Below are 18419 nucleotides of genomic sequence, written 5' to 3'. Positions count from 1 at the left end.
AGCTTCTGCATCTCTGCATTTTTGGCATTTGGCCCATATACCTGATAAACCATTGATGAGAGGAGTAAAGTGGTATATTTTGAATGTACTGATCCGTGAAAAGCAGTTTTCCTGTTGCAGAGATTAGGTTATATCGGCTAATCAGTCTGGCTGTACAGAATCCCACTGCCCTCTAGTGGGTTTAACACATAAAACATCATGACACAGCGTTATGGCTGACTGATGGTTCTCCTTAGATATGTAAAGGATTTAAATGTGTAAATCATCACTTTCAGAGCTGCTCTTGAGTATTTTAAACCTGTATTAATAGTGTTTTGATCTCTCATGTCAAGTCTGAAGGGAGTCATGTATCAAAAAAGTAAAATGTAAAATCCCGGTCAAGTCACAAATTCATTAATTTAGTCATAAAGATGCAATTTTTGAACCCAATAGCACCAAATGACAAATGTAATGTGACAGAGGTCATGTATAGTAATGAACTCAGTGAATTATACCCCGATTGTGCAGTTTTTGAAATATTTCAGCTCTATTTTGGTTTTCCAGTATGCAGTCTTACTATTTTGGTCTCACCACTCCCATCAGCTGTGTTCCTTTGCAAAAAGCTCTAAAGCTCCACAGACAGACACAGTTAGCAGCTAGATTACTTCAAGCTGACTAAAGTCAAACATAAATACCTGGCTAAAGATCCTGTTATTATTCTCAGGAGATGACGGAGCCCAAAACAGAGCTAAAATGAGATTGAATACTGTTCTCAGATTTGTCAGGTGGCCAGAAACATGACTCAGAATAAACATTACTGTTGCTGTGACACTGCTGGATGTGTACAGTTTTCTACCATGTTTGCCATACCAACTGTATATAAATCTTATTCCAGTGCAACCAAATGGCCATAAAAACCCCAAGTCTAAATCTAAAGTCTTCAGCTCTGATCGCCTTACCTGAAATTTTAACTGAAAACTGAAAGTTGATATAAGACCTTGAAAGTATTTCAGAATAGCTACAAATCTCCCTCAGAGGTATCAAAGGTCATTAAAGGTCTATGTTTTATGTCACGTACTCAATAAAGAAAAACAAGCTCAGTAGCATCAGTCATCCTGACCTCTCAGGCTTTGCCAACCCTGCTACCATAGCTGTGTCATTGCGCTTGTTGCCACCAGCTAATGAATAGTCATGTTATTCTGTCAAAAGCTATCAGATGCTTTTTCTGAATGACGATCCTCTCTTCAAAGTCAGAACACCCCCTCTGCCACACCGACAGCACTAGAAATGACAGCGAATGTGAGTCATTGATGGAGAAATGTCCCTGTCAATTGTGACTCTACGCCGTGCCTCCTGTTTTTAATTCCCAAACTAGAGACTGACATGTTCATTTCATCTGTAAGTTTACAACAGTTTGCGCAGCCATATGGTTTTAAGAAAACATTTATTCACATTGATAACGGTACATTTTTTGAGTGCAGTTTTTACATACTGTCTTTGTGCATGTAGCTAAATCTCTATGTGTGTATTTGTTCTTGTGTGCCTTCTCACAAGCATGCTTCTGGCGTCAGACGTCATATATTTGTGAATGCGGTTTTGTGTACTAGGGCATAAAAGAAACAACGTCAGTTCTGCATTTTCACTGGGATACTTATTATTTTTTGTACAATGTCCCTTTCATTCAAGAAAGACAGAACCCAAACAAACAGGAAACAAAGAAAGAAAGAAAAACCTAAATGCGACATCAGGTCTTAGCAGCAGACAGGTACATTTGACAGGTAATATAGAGCTCATGAACACATAGCATTCTCACACTAACAGTTAGTATCTCACGTTCTACTAATCTAAGCTACAATACTATCTCACATTCCCGAGGAGGTTCCTCCTCCTCCTTTTCCTTCTTTCCTCCATAATTTATCCCCTCTTCCTGTTAACTCCTGTGCTCATGTCCATGTCGTCTCTCTCTCTCTTTCTCTCCTGCTCTCCTTTATTCCTGGATGTTCAGGATCTGTGCAGACAGTCCATGGTGCCAGTTCTTCAGCTTGGCAAAGCGGGGCCCTCTCACCTCAGACTCAAACTTCTCTCTGATGGTGTGGAAGGCAGAACGACATCAGGTGATATTTGCACTTTTGATCATGATTTTGAAAGAATAGATCAACCTTGAGTTAGATGTGGCGATTGATACCACTCTCACATCTGGACAGGTTGGCTCAGCTTAGCATAAAGACTGGAAACAGGGAAACAGCTAACCTGGCTTTGTCCAAAGATCTGCTCACCAGCACTTTTAAAGCCGTCTAATTAACACGTTATACCTCCTTTGTTTAATTCATACAAAACATGTTAAAAGTACTTGTGTGGTTCTTCCTGGAGTGTCTGCAAGTCAAAGCACCCAGCTACGAAATAGTCCCACCGAGTAATATCCCGTAAAATCACAAGTTGTCATTTTTATACATCGTTTTTGTGAAAAATATACAAAAAGAATAGTGTTAAGTAGTGAACTTCATTTGGGATGGCAGGCAGGTTTTTTGTAACCATTGCTTAGGCCAGCAGCCATCTTCAAGTCTTCATGCTAAGCTAAGCTAAGCTAAGCTAAGCTAAGCATCTCCTGCCTTCATATTTCATGGATACAGGTCAAGGTGATCTCAATCTTCTCATCAAACAAGAAAGTGAATGAGCACTTTCCCAAAATGTCAACTATTCATTTAAGTGACATGAATGTCCAGGCTAAGTGTGTGAGGAGACCAGTAACCCTTAAAGTCCTCTCACTTTTTTCCCATCTTACCTCGACCTCTGCAGGGCTTCCTCATCTGGATCTTGCACTGCATAGACAGAAATGAGAGAAATTTGGTAAGAGTAATGGTAATGACATTCTTCCCAAGGTGTGAAAATGAGCAGAGATGAGAATCAAAGGGAGCAAGAGAGAAGTTAGGAAAGGACGAAGGAGGGAAGGAAAGAAAATAAGGAGGGGTCAGTGTACTGACGGTATTCAGTGCCAGTGATGTGGGCCAGGATCCTGAAGCTCTTGGACTGCAGGTTGGCAGCACGGCGAGCCCAGTCAGACATATCCTGGTTCGACTCTCCTGGCCTGAACACTGCCTGGTAAACTGGAGACGCACAGTCCACAACAGGGTCCTTAACAGGCAGAGCGCCACTGCAGGGCAGAGAGTACAGTTAGACCTCTGAGTGTGTAGTATGTACTGTATTTAAAGCCCCTAAATGTAACAGATGATCATAATGTACTAAATGCCCATGATGTAGTGTCATCTACAACTGGAGAGATGACATAACCAGAATATATTTGTGCTTTTGGTCTAGTGCTTCACTTTTATGTTTCAAATTGACTGAATAATTAATGAAGTATTTTACTTGAAGATTTCCATCTTATGCTACTTAGTACTTCTCTTCTCAGAGGGAAAAAGTGTACCTTTAATTCCACTGCATTTTTTTAACAGCTATTATTACTGGATACTTTTCACAGATTCAAATTAATTAAAGAAAGTAACTAATGTTCAGCAGCAATCAACTAAATAAATAAATCATGACTATTATTAGTTGTACTGTAAAGTAGTTAAAATTAGCCCCACTTTTACCAGTTAAAGCATCAGTGATTCGTACTTAATAATGCATCAATAATAATAATAATATAATCAAATTATATAATGATTATAATGAAATTGACTATTTTGCATAATGCCAGTACTTCAGTACTTTAACTTTTGAGACTTGTGTGTTTATACACTGTTCTAGTGCTACTTTTTCTTCACCACTGCATGGGCATAGTTGTATTCATGACAGTCACACAATGAAAACTTCCATTGTCTTCTGTTTGCTAGTGAGGAATCCATGGGCAATTTATTTAATTTAAAGTATCACACTGCACTACAAAGTATTAAGAGTGAAAAATGCCATTTTGTTTGCAGTTGTCTTTTTGTTTTTTTGTAACTACAAGCTTTACTGAATCATATTTTATTCATTATAGGCAGTTATTACATTAAGATCAATAATTGCATTTTTGTTGCTTTACACACAGTCTGTTTGTTTGTGGTTCATGTAAACAGTGTTTGTGTTGTTCCATTGTTCCACGTTGAAGGTGCCTGTACTGTCGTGTACAGAAGATACCGGAGTGAGTTTACACAGCAACATGACTGGATAATCAGCTTTTTTTAATGAGTTAGAAAAGTGAGTCAATACTGATCGGGCAGTATTCCTGTGAAAACCAGTGACCAGATACTCAGAACATTCCCATGCCATGAAATCCCATCAGAGTCCAGAGGCTGTGATCCTATTGGCTGTTTTTTTTAGAGGAAGACTCCAAAAAAACCCTAAACACTCTCACACTTCGGTCAAAGTACTTCAAAGCACTTCCACACGCATTACCGAGTCCATGATGGTTAGTGACTTGATCCATTAAAACACCCTGTTTTGACACATAACACCTCAGAAACACATTAAAAAAAACATAAACACATTAAAATAGACAAATTGATGCCGAAGGATGTCCAGATACTTTCAGTGGGATGTTAGTGTATGAGACACATGGAGCAATGCACAAGCTGTTATGAAGTCATGAGACAAAGGAGGACACGTATGAGGAGAGAGGCGGGATGGAAAAGGAGCGCTGCTGTACTTACGCCAAGGGGGAGCCAGCCTCCTCACTGAGGTCACAACCGGGAAGGAAGGATGGGGAGGAATGGGTGGAGGACAGCACAGGTGTGGTTGGTTGTGGGTGGAATGAGGAGAGGAAAGTGGGTGAAAGGAGTACGCGACGGACTGAGACAACATGGAAAAGCCCGGGCATACAGTACAGTAGACCTCTAAGTAGCAGCGCAGACTAAAAATAGACCTATAGGTTAAAAAGCTGCTTTTTGTGATTTGGCCTTTCAGGAAAAGTACCTTGCAGGGTTGATTCCCTCAAATGGCAAAAAAAAAAAATCTCAATTTCTGCTAATGATATCCAGCCATGCCAATAGATTTGAGTTTTTTTTGCACAGGTTTTGGGACATTTGTCTAACTTCTAAAGTGTCTTTGAAATATGGGCAAAGAAGTCTAATTCATTGATGTTACATTATGTCACTTTTGAATGCTGAATGACACAAATTCACCTCATACAGGACCGTAGACCTAGTTTTTAGCTATGGGATTCATCAGTAAACTTACACATGATATCCGGCTTATTCTAGTATTTTCCTGGTATATGTGGCAGTACACCAACTTTTACATTTTTATTGAACTGGCGCATAATTACCTAATAATTTTCTATAACATTTGCTAGAAATGACTACATAATCTGGTAATTATGGGGAAATGGAGACAAAGTTGTGATGGTTGTGAGTTGTGAGAGTTTAGCAGTTAACCAAGGAAAATAAAAATGACCTTTTAAAAAGTAGGTGCATGAGGGTTGGAGGTCTCTGATCTCAGTGCTTCTAAAATCTAAGGTGCTGCCCTGATCTAACATTGACCCAGAATCTGAAAGTGAGCTGAGTTAAACTTCTCAGTGAATTGTCATTTTTCTACCAGGCACAATCTTAAGCCTCAGCTTGTCGTTAGAGGTGCTCTGTAATTTGATGTTTCTGTTTGAAAAACTCTTTGGGAGTCATAGTTAACTTCTCTCATTAAGGCTTTATGTACACAGAAACCACAAGATCCATAACCACAAGAGGAGACAACCAAGGTAAAACTTCAACTTTGCTTCTTCATGGCTAGATACCACTAGCAGAAAGTGAGAAAGGTTTTTTTTTGTAATTTGGACCAAATGACCCTTTAATTTCTCCACCTGCGGGCCGGCTTGATTGGTGTGATGTGATGTCAAGTGTGTGAGTGGAGAGGGCGCATAAAAGAGTGAAGAGGCTGTTAGTTTGGTTGTGCGACCTCACCTCTCGTGTCCCTTGGCCTGCGACTGCCCTGCGATGGCATCCATGATGGCGTCCTGTGAGTACATGCTGATTGGTGTGTTGTACTGAGCGTGAACGATGGTGGCTTTTCCGCCTGGACCCTTCACCTCAATGGGCTTGTGGGTGGACAGGGCCGAGTCTTTCAGAGCTATGGGGTTGAAGCTGGGGGTGTACTCCACACTGTCAGTGTCGGGGTCAGAGGTCAGTGGGTCGAAGAGGAGGTGGGGAGGTTTCAGGTGCAGGGGTGAGGATGGGAGGTTAACAGATGAGGGGGGGGGGGGGAATTTGAGAGGATAGAAATGACAGAGAAAGCACCAAAGTGAAGGAAACTGGGTCAGAGTGCAGTAACGCAACTGACAGACAGGCAGAGCTGTTGAACTGTTCAGTTTTAGCTCTTGGAGAGACCTTGTGTTCGTATGATCACTCAACAACACAGACCAGATACGCCACACACTGTACTGTAGCTGTGTCCCAGTCCCATACTACATACACATTCTACCACTTCTTAGAGGATTTAGGGTCAAAATGTTGTGAACTCAAAGATGGAAGTATGCAGACTAAATTAGGAGAAGTTTTCAAAATATATTCACAAGGAGGCAGTTTAATTACCCAGATAAAGCAACAATGAGAATAATAATTAATGAAAAAACAGGAATAGTAGCATAATGATTAATGTGACATTCTCATTTGCCTCGATTTGTACAAAAAAATTGAAAAGTGTGGATGTGTGGATGATGGTGAAACAAAACCATTTAGCTTTCTCCTTAATCAAGTAAAAATGCATTTTAAAGTTCTATTTCTGTGTCTTTGTGTAAGTGGCTGTTATCTATTGTTAGATGCCAAATAGCCTACATAAAAAATTGGGACATAGCATGTTGTCCACATCATGACATGGCTTTTATTTTAGGGAGCCAGTAGTTAAAACTGACATACCAGTCCAAAGAAAACCAAACACGCTGATGTTTAAAACAACGACCAAACCAAATTGATGGATTATTACCTGTAGGCTTCAAATGACAAACACTCAAACACACACACTGCAGTCAGTGTTTTACTACTTTACCAAACACGGATGAAGGACACATAAAAATCCGTCCCACATGCATTTATACGCAGTAATATATTATAAATCCATTCATACGCACAAAATGAATATGAAAGCTGAAGAGGGCCAGCAGAAGTGGAAAACATGGGTAGATATCATAGTAGAATTAAGTAGCAGTAGAAGTAAAGTACTTGAGTAGATGTACTGTTTTAATTTCCACTTCAGGGGACCAGATGCTGTTAATAACACATCTTGTATTTTCAGCCTGTGAGTTATTGCTGCAGTAATCTGAAGAAACAAATGATCAGCACACACAATATGCTGTTACAGTTACAGTGAAGCTTTGGTTCAACTTCACGCACATGAATCCATGTGGGAGACAACTTCACACCAAAATCACAAGCGACAGATCTCTTAAAAACAAACACTCTCTAATGACTTCATGCACGTTAAACACTAAGAAATGCGATGGTACTGACTTTGCAGCTGTGTTTGCGATAACCTGAAACACACCAGAGATTCACGGACAGACAGAAAGAGAGAGAGGGAGGGAATGTAATGAATCACAGGAGGTATTTTGGTGATAACAATGGCTCCGTGTGTGTTCGTAGGAAACTATCCAGCTACAGTCGCTTTGCCGTAATCCCATGTACAGGTCAGAATAACTGCAGTTTGTCATCACTTGGATATTTCCCAGCTCCCCCTGCATCACCAGGAGTGACTGACAAGAGCAGAAGCGTCTCAATCACATGACACGGGAAAGGGAGGGTTTGCAAAGACACATTTAGCACAGGACAGCCACAAATATACACAACTGCTCAAACACAACACATACCACCTGATCCACCTATGTCAGAACTGCAACGGTGACATATAGACGAACTTGAGTCGACAAGCTGCCGTTACTCTGGTGCCATATAATTCTGTAATGTATGTAAAGGATTCCACTTTTCTGTTTGTGCAACAGATCCATGAAAATAAAGGTTATCTACAATACTTCAACTTTTATTTAAACAAAGTTTTAAAGCTGCAGTTGGTAGCAGTGAGAGGAGAGTGGACTTTGTTTGAGAATACGAAAGAGTGCAATTTACAGGTCCCACAGAGTGTGTGTGAGAAAACACACCTACACAACAGTCTGATAGAAACTAGACTCCACATGGCTAGAAATAACACATCTTACAGTGACTGCTGCCTGGCTATATTTTGGCTATATTTTAGCTCCAACCGTCCAGTAACATTACAGTGATCCCGAGCGTGCAGTAACGCCAACTTTGTATTAGCGCTATGCTGGCCATCTGGCCCAGTGGGCCGCTGCATCGTCCAAAAAATTTCATAAAGTCCTTCCTCCCTGTCAGTCTCTTTACTGGCCCTCTCTGTGTGATTGTCATTCATGGTGCACATGAGGGCACGCTGTGTGCAGGTTTCAGGACTTCTCCGGCCCACCCCTGCTTCATATTAACTTGTAGACTTAACTAATGTTAAGGCTCATCCTGAGTCATGAGCTTGACTGAGTGAGAGCATGTGCAGGGGAGGGGGAACTGTCGGCGTGTGCATGGGCACTAAAGACTCTCCCTGGCTCTGATTGGTTGTTTTCGTTCGGGCACAGTCGATTCTTGGAAATGCCATTACGTGCACTAGGAGGAGCCAAAGGAACCTGATTTTTTCAGATTATTTTTTCTCGTGTACTACTGTGAGGATATAGTGACAGTTTGAAAAAATACGGCAAAAAGCTATTTTAAGTTATCTACAGAACCTTCAACAGATAATTAGACGTACTGTCTGGGTTGCACTAACAACAAACTGAGACCGTGGGACTTTGGGGGGAAAATGGAGAGAATGAATGAAATGAAATCATCATATCTTGCTGGCATTCTTGCCAACAAAGGACCAAGTATGCACCACTAAAGAACGAGCGATCTGCCTACACAGGGCCAATAATGAGTCTCTTCCCCACTGGCCTACTAAGCTAGCTTGGTATGACATACGTTCCCTGGCCAAAATTCAACTTTTACATTAAATATGTGTTTCAGATTTTTATTAAATTATGCATTTCTTTTGATCACAGTGCAATAAATTTTAGTTTGATGATTTAAATCATAAGCTATCAAGCAATTATCTGTTTTAAGTAGCTATTGGAGTACACAGTACTTCCAGACTGTGGGGGTCTGACATACGTTAATGTTATTTCATTTCCGAAGGCTATGTCATAGCCAATGCACATATACACATATAGCATGGCATTTAAGAAGCTGGTGGGTTTGTCAATATGGCACATGAATGTGTTCAGGGTACAGTAGGTAAAGTGGAACGTGCATCTTACACGTGAGTCATCTCCCCCCCAGAGAAGGGGAGCTATCTCAGGTTTGGCAACCAGGGGATTCAAGTTGATGGTGTGTAACCAGAGTGGAACATTCCATGGTCGTGTACAACAGCTGCTCTCTCCTGTGTGTGTGCGCGCACGCCACTGGAATCAGTGTCCCCATGTACTCTGTGAGGTGGGGCTGCTCGTATGATACTGCCGTCATCGTCCAGCAATCTGTCCCTGAGCACGTTTCCTGACACCTGACTTACCGTCGGCCATTACTGTAAAGCATCTCAGCTCCAGAGGGGAAACACATTAGTGAAGACTGATATCTAGAGGTGATATGTCAGAGGCCAAGCATATTGTGGCCTTAATTAACATCTACTAGTATTTCATGTCTAAGGCTTCACCCAAACTCATGCCATCCCACTGAGGAGAGTTCCCTCCCTGAGCTCCCTGTGGCCACAATTTAACTCTCATAATCTCAAGTCATTACAACATACAATATAGTAAAGATAAAGGCAAAAACAAAACAAAATGGCATAAACCAGGGCTGACAAAAGCCTTTTTGAGAGCTGCAAATAAAATGTGTTTTTCACAGTGTCAATCTATTGGAAAAATTCAAATACAAAAAGTGCAAAATGCAGGATATAAAAACTTTGTAATCTGGTGATATTCTATATTTGTCTTCTTATCAGTGAACCCCATGAAAACACAAAAAAACAAAAAACTATTGTCTAATTGAACCCCCAGATACACCGTTTTTTAAATACCCACTATGCCGCAAAATTTTTATTAATCCACAACTGAAACTAGTCCCAACCGTACTAGTCCCAGCTGTTTTAGGAAAAGAAGAGTCTTTTTAAAAAATGGAAGTTGTATGTCTTTGGAGGGAAAGCATGAGCTTGTCAGAGACGATGCGGAAGTCAGAAATAATTAATGAACTAATGCATTGATGGTTTGGGTCTTTTCATGGGATTTGTTAACAAAAATGAAAATAAAGAATATTGTCACCAAAAATTTTTTAAGATTCATGTCCTGTTTTGTTGATTTGTAGTCTGCAAGGCAGCCATAGTGTGTGGCACTTTTATTGTTATTACTATTCAAATAAATATAAAAAGAAAAGAATATATCTTTTGATTCCTTTCAGAGACCTCTAGTGGCTGAGGGCCTTGAAGTATCCACCAGTTTGCCTTTGCCTCATGCCCTTTTGTACAGTTTAAAAACCACCACAAGCAAGTCTCTCGTTTTCCAGGTAAAATACTCTGTTCTAAGCCTCTGAGGACAGAGGGAGACACATTTGCTTGAAGATTAAAAAAAAAAAAAAAAGCATCAGAGTGGGAAGTCAGGGTGCTGAAACAGCACAAAGAGTTCTTTAAAAAATTTACTTTTTGCGACATCATCTCCCTGGTTTCATTTTGATTTCAACCTTTTGAAAGTAGTGTTGAGGCCACTCGACCTTTAGTAAAGTGCCTCAGATCTGCTTATAATAAAGATATTAAGACGACCCTGTAGTCTGATCTCCTGCTATTCTGTTACCTGAAGTGGAGCCAAGTACGTTTGTGTGTACACTCTTGAAATAGCGCCATGTGTGAGAGGTATGAATGCTGGGATAACGATGGAAAGTTCTGAGTATATTTTCCCCATCACTGACCTGTTAATGTGAGGTTAAACGGGGAAGCTTTGCATTTGCATTTGCTTCATTCCTTCAGAGTGAGCAGCAGAACTTTTTGTTGGAGTTTAGTGGGTGTGTTGATTATGGGGTTATACTTGAGGGAATTAACTTCTTTTCAGTAATTTCAGTAATTGGAGGTTATTTACCGCTTTGATAACCTACCCCAGTGATGAAACTCTCCGGGCAGCTCCTGACCCTTCTCCTAATTTGCCCTGCATCAACGTCATTTCTCTGAGAGTCTCAGGAGAGTAAAGGCCAATTGGGGAATTGTACTGCCCCAGTTGGCCCGGTGGAGATACAGCAGATGTCATTGAGGAGGCTGGAGCTCTGAGTGGGGTCAAGAGGAACTCTGGATCTTCTTTGGGGATGTGGAAGAGATTCCTTTTTGAGGGCTTTTTATCCTGGAAAATTTCATAGGAAACCAACTGCACCATTTGAACGTCTTCTTCAACATGTTTAGGCTCAACCTTCTCTTTCGCTTTGTCTAACTCCTTAAAAAGACGGAAAGAGGTCAAAGTAGGTAGATAGATATTTCGTTTAGTCTGCTGACCTCTGACCTCTGCACAGGGCTCCATACAGTTGTACTGTGAATATCTGACACTAGAGGGCAGCAGGACGCTACCTGATGGCACCATTAAAGAATTGTGAAGATGACAAAGCCACAGACACAGGACAGGAATATAAAACATGTACTGCAGAGTAATACACAGAAAACATGTACAGGCAGGCAGATATATATTGTGGTTGCATTGATGGCTGATATTTTTGTGTTGATTTGTCTGCTTGTTTTTGTGGGCGTGTTTATACCTTCTGGTGGGGGATGACTGGCATGGGTGAGTCCATTCTCGGAGTTGCTGTGGGAACTGGTGCAGGACGTCTTGATCTGATGATGACATAAAACGCAATATCCCATTTTGTCACATTTTTTCTTCTAATATAAATTTACCTTAAAATTAGCTTCAGTTTTTGGAGATAGATGTTTTAGTGTAAGTGTGCTGGTTGTTTACTTCAGCATGGTGAGTGACAGTTTGGTGGTGGCAGACTTGATCTTGTTTTGGGCGTCCAGGTGCGTCATCCCCTCGGTGCTGACCCCATCGATGGCTGAGATGACGTCACCTTGGGTCAGGCTGCCGCTTACCGCCTTGCTGCCCGGAGTTATCTATGGAGGGGTCAACAGAGCGGGTCACACTAGGACCACCGGCACGGATTCCACAGCAAACACATGAGCTACTGAAAAACATATGCAGTTACAGTGATATATACACACAGTACAGATTTAGGAGATATTTATGAATGCTGGATAGAGAGCATGAAGCTCAGCTGACATGTGAAGTGTGTTCCCCCGGAGCTGCAGTCCACATGGTTATTTATTTTATGTGTGCAGCAGTCAGTAAACAAGCCTCAAAGGTGGAAGAGAAAAGCTGATGAAGCAAAATAAACTAATCCATCAGCTCTGCAGATGAAGGGCTGGATAAAATTTCTGTGCTAGGTTGATCAACAGAGTGTAAACACATTTTATGTAAGAGTCTAATCAGTCTCCCCAGCTGCAAATAAGGCTGTCTGACATTTAAATAAGCAGAGAGGCAGCAGGATGTCAAATAACAAAGCCACAGAGTGCTCATTTCTAATGTTAAAAATAAAGTTGTATAGTATCTTCATGTTTGCTATTGGAATGGACTGAGCAGAAAACAGGCTGAGGATTATATATTGTGGCTGAATGGTTAAATCCAAAGCGTTTTTTAAAAAATTTAAAAAAAAATGGTTTTATCTTGGAGATAATGTAAAATCTTGCAGCTCTTCGTTTTTTTCTTTTGTGGTGGGGGGGCATAGCAATATCGACCTTCAGTGGAATCCTCATTCTCCTGGCTGTGCTGCAAAGCCAGATTTTAGTGCTTAAACTACACATAGAGGAGGTTTAAGAGAGCCCAGAGGCCTGGGGCATACAGTATTGGGTCTAGGCTTACAGTCAACTCGTTAAAGAGTTAAAAATAAGCAATGCTGTTGATGCTTGCCTGGCTTCACTCTGATTGACCCAAGCGATCCCCCCTCCATCCCTCAAACACACACACACTCCTCCCACACACCTGCTACTGACATTCAAACAAGACTCCCTTGACTCTTTCTTTTTTCTATTTACATAAAGATGGTCCTCCACTATACAATTCACACTTTCTACATTTTACTTACATCATCCCACTATTATGCATTTAATCTAATGTTCTTCTCCGTTGTGCTTCTTCTTAGACTTTCACTCACATCCTCGGTCCTGCTGTGAACCTTTCTCCTTTTTGGTCTGCTTTTCACACATCTTTTTCTTCCTTTGTTGTTGTCAGTATGCAAGTGTGTGTAGAAATGTGCCTGTGTATGAGTGTGTGTCTAGAAAGCAGGATTATAGTGGATGGCAGTAGGCAAAAAAGCAAGGTGATTTCAGGCGGAGAAAAAAATTATTCCTGCATGGCTGCCTCAGTGTAATCAAACACACATGTAGAAACATAACACTGCCTGGCCGCTCGGCCACGCATGTTTTCATATGCATCAAACAGGATAGGATGGATATGACGACTAATTCTTTGAAAATTGGATATTAATGAAAGAGCAACATTGTCTTGGATTTTGGAGTTTTGTATCTCAAAATGTGTTAAATCGGTCAATAAAAAGTGCTCAATTTTCCATCAGTATGTCAGTAGCTAATCACCATAGAGTTGTTTTCATCCATTTAGCTGTAAGACAGCATGCAAATAGACTCAAGTTTCATGGATGACACATACTGAGGTTTTTTCATAATTTTAATGATTACAACTCAATAGTCATAAACTCACTGGACAGCAGAAAACTGTTATATGTGGCACATATACAAGGAATTCACTGCCCTCATCCCTCTTTCCTTTCTTAGTTCTTGGCAAAAGTTTGCCGAAATCCAAACCTTGGCAGTGTTACGTCAAACTGTAATGGCACCCCGAGTTGTCACGTCAAGCTGCAGTGTTTTATGTTACCTGTCAGAGCCCAACATGACCACAGGATGAACACAAATCCAATGATACAATGTCATACCGGACGCGGATCAAAGATCCCCTGGTTGCCTAAGACTGGGATTAGAAGACAATAAACTAACAGGTATCTGAGCTGTGAATCAATATATTGTAGGGTGATCACCAGCTGAGCATCAATCAGGACTAAAGAATGAGGAGCTGGAGGAGGTGGGATGGAGCCGAGGTAATTTCTACACAGTTCAAAGTGTTATCTCCTCTACCCTTCCTTTCCTGTCTCTCATCTCCTCAATCTGTCAAATCTCTCCAACCGTCCACTCCTTCACGCTCAGGAACAGCTCCTACAGGTGAAACTGAAATGGACTATAAGTGAGGAATAAAGCTTACGGAAGGTAACTCAAGCTAAGCTTCCTCGCTTTCCCCCGTGCTTCTTTCCTGTCCCATTCACAGCCTCTCTATCCATCCATCCATCATCCATCCATCCATCCATCCATCTATCCATCCATCCGTTTGCCACCTCTCCTCCAGTGCTATTTAAAGAAAACGCTGTAAATACACCGGCAGTCCTGCCAGAGAGAGAGAGAGAGAGAGAGAGAGAGAGAGAGAGAGAGAGAGAGACACCCAGTCTCTCTGCTGCAGAAACTAAAACTAATTCATTTGCTGCTGATTTGTTGAGTGACACTTTCTTCTTATATTCTAATAATTTTATGCAAATAATCTTTATACTAATGGTTGAGAATAAATATACATGAAAGAAAATAAAGTATTTATGTTCTTATTATAACCAGGTTCCTTAAATAAATCAGCAGAAACAACAGCAGAAACAAGTCTTTAAGTCTGCCACATAGTCGATGTAATGTAGGTTTGAAATGACGTACCATTTGTATGAGACAATAAATAAGTAATAATATAAAAAAAAAAGTCAATTAATCTCAATATCTATCATCATCATCTCATCCTGAATTGATCATTTGATGATGCCTCTGAAATTAGTGGGAAACAATCGAGCAATCGAACAGTTGGAAAAGTTGACTAATGGAGGAGCACCTCCACTCCTGTTAAACTATTCCAGTCTTTCCACTGCGGCTCTATTCTGGAAATCTCTCTGGAGATAACATCTGAGCCTCCCTCTCATCATCACATACAACAACATTACATAACCGCTGCTCAGCCGCTGCTCACACACACACACACACAAATCACAGCTGTGCACGCACATACAGTATGAACATGAATGGACACTTGATGACGTCACTTCGCCTCTTTAAAGGACTGTATTTTAAGGTGTAGGGGTCCCATCATAAACATGCTTCACTTCTAGAGATTTATATAGAGATAGCTGTTGAGATATAAGTGAGATGTAGCACCTTCACTTTTCAACCTAAACTGGTTTTTACTGAAACACTTATATAAATATGTATATATTGCTTACTTGGATATTAAAGTAGGAAAATTAGGCTTTTTGAAGTTAAAGGGTTGAGCTGGGCACGATCAGTTCTGTGGTTACATGATTATTGTTTTGTGTAAGTGGTTCAATTTGCTTAAGTGTGCGTTGAAGATCTGTTTGTGAGCTTTGTTGTCATATTATATCATAATGTCTCATTGTTGTTTTGTCACTGTGGATTATCAGTTTGCTGTTGTTTGCGTGCCACCTTGTGAATGTCACATTGCTTGTTACTTATAGTTTATTTGTAAGTCTGTGAGGGCTGCAGCGTGACTCTGTCCTTACCCTGGAGATGGTGAGTGGCATGTTGAAGTCCTTTCCTCCCTGTAGTCTGAAGCCCCATGGAGCGGGGCCATTCAGAGTCACTGTGTATGTACTCATCTTCGGTTGAACGTCAACACTCCTCCTGCTAACAACTCCTGCTGGCTGTGTGGCTTCTCCTCCTGCTTGGTGCGCCCTTGTTCCTCGACCTCCCCTGCTATCCTTTTGTCCCCGGCGGTGCTTCAGTGGTCACTTCTCCTCCGTCAGCCCTGGCTTCACTACCGTCTCTCCCCTTCTGCTCCCAGCTCTCAGGACAAACACCCTGGGGTGGTGGTGGTGGTGGTGCTGGTGGGTGGGTGGGTCAGGTGCTGCCGATCCTCTGTGACACACGCACACGCACACAAGTGGAAGGACACACACAGGCATGCATTCATGCACACAAATACACATTTGTGTAGATAGACATACACACACACACACACACACACACACACAGAAAAAGAGTGCAGAGCCAAGCTGAGAAAAACGGTACACAGTGTGTCCTGACAGGAGCCGCAAAAAACTCTCTTACCTTAAAGTAAAAAAAACTCTCTCAACAAACCTCAACTTTGAGAAAGTGCAAACTCAAAAGTCAAGTTTAAACTTAATATTAAGAGGGAGAAGAGTTTCTTGCCTGCAGAGTTGCTGAGAGACAGACAGTCTAAGAATAGCTGAGGTGAGCAGAGACACAGGGGCCCTGGCCCTTATAAGGCCTGTAACACGAAGCCCCAGAATGCTTCACTGTCGATTCATATAGCCAATATAGACCCCTCTTACTGCAACACATTCTCTCTCTCTTTTTCCCTCTCTCCCTCTCTTAGTGCTATCAGTTCCTGCTGCTTGCACCTTATTAACCATAATCAGTTTGCGCGCACTGATGTCATTTGCTTTTCAGTCATGCCGCCTTTTGTTCAGCTCGAGAAAGGAAACAAATTACTCAGCGCTGATTCCTTAGAAACACCCCCACTAAGCTGGCTGAGTTGCCATTCCTGTGTTTTTGTGCGTGTGTGTGCATGCATATGCATACGTTTGTGTGTTTAATGCAGAACAAATCAATTACCAGCCAGCCACCGTTGTTAAGGTGAAGTGAACATCAATAGCAGATTCTCACATTGTTTAAGGGCTTTGTGTACTGGTGTGATACTAAACACCTGATTTTAAATGTTGAGAAAGACACGAGAGATGGTGTTTTTATCTCTAAACATAAACATTGAAAAAAGAGTCTGACATTTTGAGAAATATACTTTGTGTAGATTTCTTCACTTTTTGAGATTTTGACTCTCATTTCTGTGCTTTAAAGATGGAGGCAAACTCTTGCCATGATAACTTCAGCTCTGCATAAATACGGGAAGCAGGGGGAAGTTCAAAAATACGCCGTAGCGATGGCCTGAAGGAAGGAGTTCAAACTCTGTGATCAGGAGAGGAGAATATCAACTCCAGGAAAATGGCATTTAAACATAAAGACTTTGTTGAATCCAAATAGCTAAAAAAAACAACTTAAAGGAGAATCTCAGTGAGGCCAAACAGGCACACAGACAGCGAATGGGACAGATTTTTAAAGCAAACAACCACAAAAGGCTCACTATGAAGAGTATGACAGGAATATCATCTTCAAACAAACCTGTGCTGAAGGAAAATCATTTCTTCTCCTGTTTTGAATCTGCCGACACCCCGAGAAATGAGACTAACACCCACTAGTGCAGGTAGGATTGTCGTGACTGTGGATGAGGTCATTCCGCATTTGATACAATTCAGCCTGATTTACTCCTGTCCAAAATAATTTAGTTGCAGTTCAATCCAAACCTCATTAACTTGACAGCTCTTTTCTAACAAACAGAATACAGCTCATCAAGGTAATTGATACTCTTTCTTGTCCAATCAGGACTAATGTTGTCGCACCTCAAGGCTGCATTAACTCATTCATATTATTTACACTGCATACTGCAGATTGCTCTACTAGTGCGCTCAACCACAGTAATGTAATTCCACATTACTATCTCTGCTCACAGACAGTGATGACCCCAGACTATCCCAGTGTAATGTTGATAGGCTAATTGAATGCTGAGATAAAAAACAGTAAGACATGTACCATAGACATACCCATGTGTTATGATAAAAGCCACTCCTGGACTCCTCACATGGGATTTATTTGCAAGAAGATACAGCGGTGCATTTACTTTCTTCGCAAACTCAGAGCTTTTGGAGCCAGAAGCCAGAATACTTTTCTGTTTTTTAAAATCAGTGATTCATAGTGTGATGCTGAGAAGCAGTATGGCCTGGCTCAGTAGCCTATCTGTAAAGGTTAAAACTAAACTATATAATCAAATCCAAATTTGCAGGCAGATTATTGGCCAACTCCTCTGACTCCTTAAATGGAGAACACCAACCTCTGCCCTCCAACAGGCGATTTAGAGGCTTGTATACACGAGTCTCTGCTGTTGCTAAACTGAAATCACTGTGCTGCTACCTATGTATGTTTAACTGCCGTGACTGTTGTGTATGTGTATGTCTGTGTAAAGTGTCATATGTGATACTGTATGTTCAACCTTTGAATATAAATTTACTGAGCCGACAATTGGAGAACCAAGAGGGAATGGAGAGTAAAGCAACCAAATCAAGACACAACACAGTAACTGAGAACGGACTAAATAACCATAAAAGATAATTCTATGACAGAATATGATATATATTATATATATTATGTATGTGTGTGTGTGTGTGTGTGTGTGTATATATGTGTGTGTATATATATATATATATATATGTGTGTGTGTGTGTGTGTGTGTGTGTATATAT

The 18419-nt window shown here is 41.0% G+C and overlaps 1 protein-coding gene across 2 annotated transcripts; it reads right to left on the bottom strand.

Moving 5' to 3' along the window:
* Positions 1-1406: 1406 nt before the first annotated feature.
* ldb3b (LIM domain binding 3b) lies at positions 1407-15958 on the bottom strand. 2 transcript variants are annotated; one of them, XM_070851711.1, is made up of 9 exons: positions 15609-15958; positions 11900-12051; positions 11700-11775; positions 7395-7417; positions 5853-6050; positions 4611-4634; positions 2961-3130; positions 2762-2798; positions 1407-2063 (listed from the first exon to the last, which is right to left on the bottom strand). In XM_070851711.1, the coding sequence occupies exons 1-9, from the start codon at positions 15702-15704 to the stop codon at positions 1967-1969; spliced, it is 873 nt and encodes a 290-aa protein (XP_070707812.1). In that variant the 5' UTR covers positions 15705-15958; the 3' UTR covers positions 1407-1966. The 2 variants fall into 2 exon arrangements, with proteins under 2 accessions (XP_070707812.1, XP_070707813.1); XM_070851712.1 differs by lacking the exon at positions 4611-4634 and having other exon boundaries at positions 15609-15956.
* Between the last annotated feature and the right edge of the window lie 2461 nt (positions 15959-18419).

The sequence above is a fragment of the Pempheris klunzingeri genome, chromosome 20 (genome assembly GCF_042242105.1).
Source record: "Pempheris klunzingeri isolate RE-2024b chromosome 20, fPemKlu1.hap1, whole genome shotgun sequence".
Lineage (NCBI taxonomy): Eukaryota > Metazoa > Chordata > Actinopteri > Acropomatiformes > Pempheridae > Pempheris > Pempheris klunzingeri.
Note: the sequence above shows the minus strand (reverse complement) of the source record. Positions and strands in the feature narration are given on the sequence as shown.